The sequence below is a fragment of the Merops nubicus genome, unplaced genomic scaffold, assembly GCF_000691845.1.
Source record: "Merops nubicus isolate BGI_N331 unplaced genomic scaffold, ASM69184v1 scaffold42068, whole genome shotgun sequence".
NCBI classification, from domain to species: Eukaryota; Metazoa; Chordata; class Aves; order Coraciiformes; family Meropidae; genus Merops; species Merops nubicus.
Genome location: NW_008624803.1, coordinates 1 through 2,244, shown reverse-complemented (window position 1 = coordinate 2,244; position 2,244 = coordinate 1). Strand labels below are relative to the sequence as shown.

General features: G+C 60.4%; 1 protein-coding gene across 1 annotated transcript in view; it reads right to left on the bottom strand.

The window, feature by feature from the left end:
* The window catches only part of LOC103777890 (dysferlin-like), a gene marked incomplete at both ends in the record, with an annotated part of 14,080 nt that extends 12,963 nt beyond the window's left edge, over nt 1-1,117 (bottom strand). The window contains one exon of the mRNA XM_008945453.1: nt 936-1,117. Coding sequence (XP_008943701.1) covers nt 936-1,117 — 182 coding nt within the window. The remainder of the gene's footprint in view (nt 1-935) is intronic.
* Between the last annotated feature and the right edge of the window lie 1,127 nt (nt 1,118-2,244).

The following is a 2,244-nucleotide window of genomic DNA, read 5'->3' as shown; positions in this document are numbered from 1 at the left end:
AGCCCGACCCCCCCCTGGCTCCAGGCTCCTGTCAGGAGCTGTGCAGAGCCAGAAGGTCTCCCCTGAGCCTCCTTTGCTCCAGGCTCAGCACCCCCAGCTCCCTCAGCTGCTCCTCCCCACACTTGGGCTCTAGACCCTTCCCCAGCAGCTCCGTTGCCCTTCTCTGCCCACGCTCCAGCCCCTCCAGGTCCTGCTGGGAGGGAGGGGCCCAAACCTGCCCCCAGGATTGGAGGTTTGGCCTCCCCAGTGCTGCCATCCACAGACTGTTTCCATGCCCATAAGTTCTCCAGTTTTCCACCTTAGCCCTGTGACTACTGGAACTTGTCACCTCCTTCTGCAGTTGCCCTGAACAGGAGGTGGAATCCCAACAGTACCACACTGTTTCCAGAGCAGGAGCTCTTAAAGCCCATCCACTGGTCCACACGGGGACCTTCAGCTGCCTTCACTGCTCCCTGATGGCTTCTTTTGGAGGAGGAAAGGCAAGATGGGTTCCTGAGAGGTTCCTGAGCTGTCTCCCACACACTTGCACCCACACACTGCTCTGGAACCCCTCCTGCTCTTCTGACAGGCTACAGCCCAGTGTTCCTCAGCAAGGCTCAGGGTTGTCTCACAGCCCCCACCACAAGGCACTTGGGGCACCTCTGGGCAGCTGAGCAGGGCACTGTTTGGGCCCCCCCTTTAGGGCTGCTTCAAAACCTCCCCCAAGCTTTCTGCAGCAGGGAATGGGGTCGTTTGGCATGCTGCAAACCCCACCTAGGTGCTGAGGAGGACCAGGCCCACCAAGGACCTCACCAGCAGAGCTGTTTGCTGAATTCCTGTCTTCTGAGTGTCCAACTCACAGGCTGAGCCCCCTGAGCTGTCACAGCACCCCAGAACCGTGCCCTGTGTCTGTCCCACCCCCCCATGCACACCAGGAGGGTCCAGCTCAGCCTTACGTAGGTGTCGTGGTCATAGATCTCCACCACGACGTTGGGAGGGCAGTCAGACACGTTCTGGGGGTCCCCAAAGATCTCTATCTCATAGAAGATGAGTGTCTGGTCCCAGGTGGGGTTCAGGGTGTTCTTGATCACCACCGTCTTCTGGCTTTGGTGGAGGAAGGAGACAATGGCATAAGGATCTGCAAGGGAGGCCAGACAAGAGGCAAAGGATGAATTAGAGCTACTGGACTAGGCAGGAGGAAGTCATTCAAGGGCCAAGGGGCTGGGCAGGGGGGACTGGACAGGCTTGAAGGAGCCACAAGTCTTTCAGAAGCAGCAGTGACGTTCCCAACATGACCCAGGCAGCTCCAGAGAGTGAAGCCAAGTGCTGCAGCATCTATCCCCACACACCAGCTACTCACAGCTCAGGCACTGCCCAGGCTAGATGTGACCTCTGTCTCCACGGTGGCAGGAGGCACCACGGGCCTTTCCAGAGGGGTCTCCTCTGCCTGGCACCCAGCAGGACACGTCACCACAGGACCCAGGTGCCTGGAGGGTCACCAGCCACCCCAAGGCCAGGCCCAAGACATCTACCAGCAGCTCAGAGCGTGGCAGAGCCTACAGATGCATAGAACCCTAGAGTGGTTGGGGTTGGAAGGGACCTTAAGGGTCATCTAGTCCAAGATTAGGTGTCTAGTGGGACACTTCCCACTAGACCATGTTGCTCCAGGCTCCTTCCAACTCAGCGACCACCTCTCTGGGCAGCCTGGGACAGGGGCTCAACACCCTCAGCATCAAAAATTTCTCCCTTCTCTCCAGTCTCAATCACTCTCTTTTAGTTTCAAACCATCACCCCTTGTCCTACCACAACAGCCCCTGCTCAAAAGTCCATCCCCATCTTTTTTCTCGGCCCCCTGGAAGCCCTGGCAGCCCCCAGCAGGTCTCCCCAGCTGGAGCCTTCTCCTCTGGGGCTGCCCCAGCCCAACTCGCTCCTGCTGGGCTCCCAGCAGAGGGGTTCCCCCCTCGGGGCATTGCTGGGGCTCCTCTGGCCCCCTCCAGCAGGTCCAACCCCAGTGCTGCTGCAGCTCCCAGAGGGGAACACTCCAGGAGACCCCCCCAGCCCTGCACAACACCCCAAACCAGCCCTGCCAGGAGACCAGAGCTGGCAGTGGGAGCAAACGTCATCCCACCCACCCTGGAGATGTGGGAGCAGCCCTGGGCACCCGAACATGGGGCAGGCTGGGCAGGGCAGGGTCCCACCCCCTCTGCTCTCCCAGGGGTGGGGGTCAGGGGGTGGGTCTCCTCCCCAGAGCTCAGGCAGCAGCAG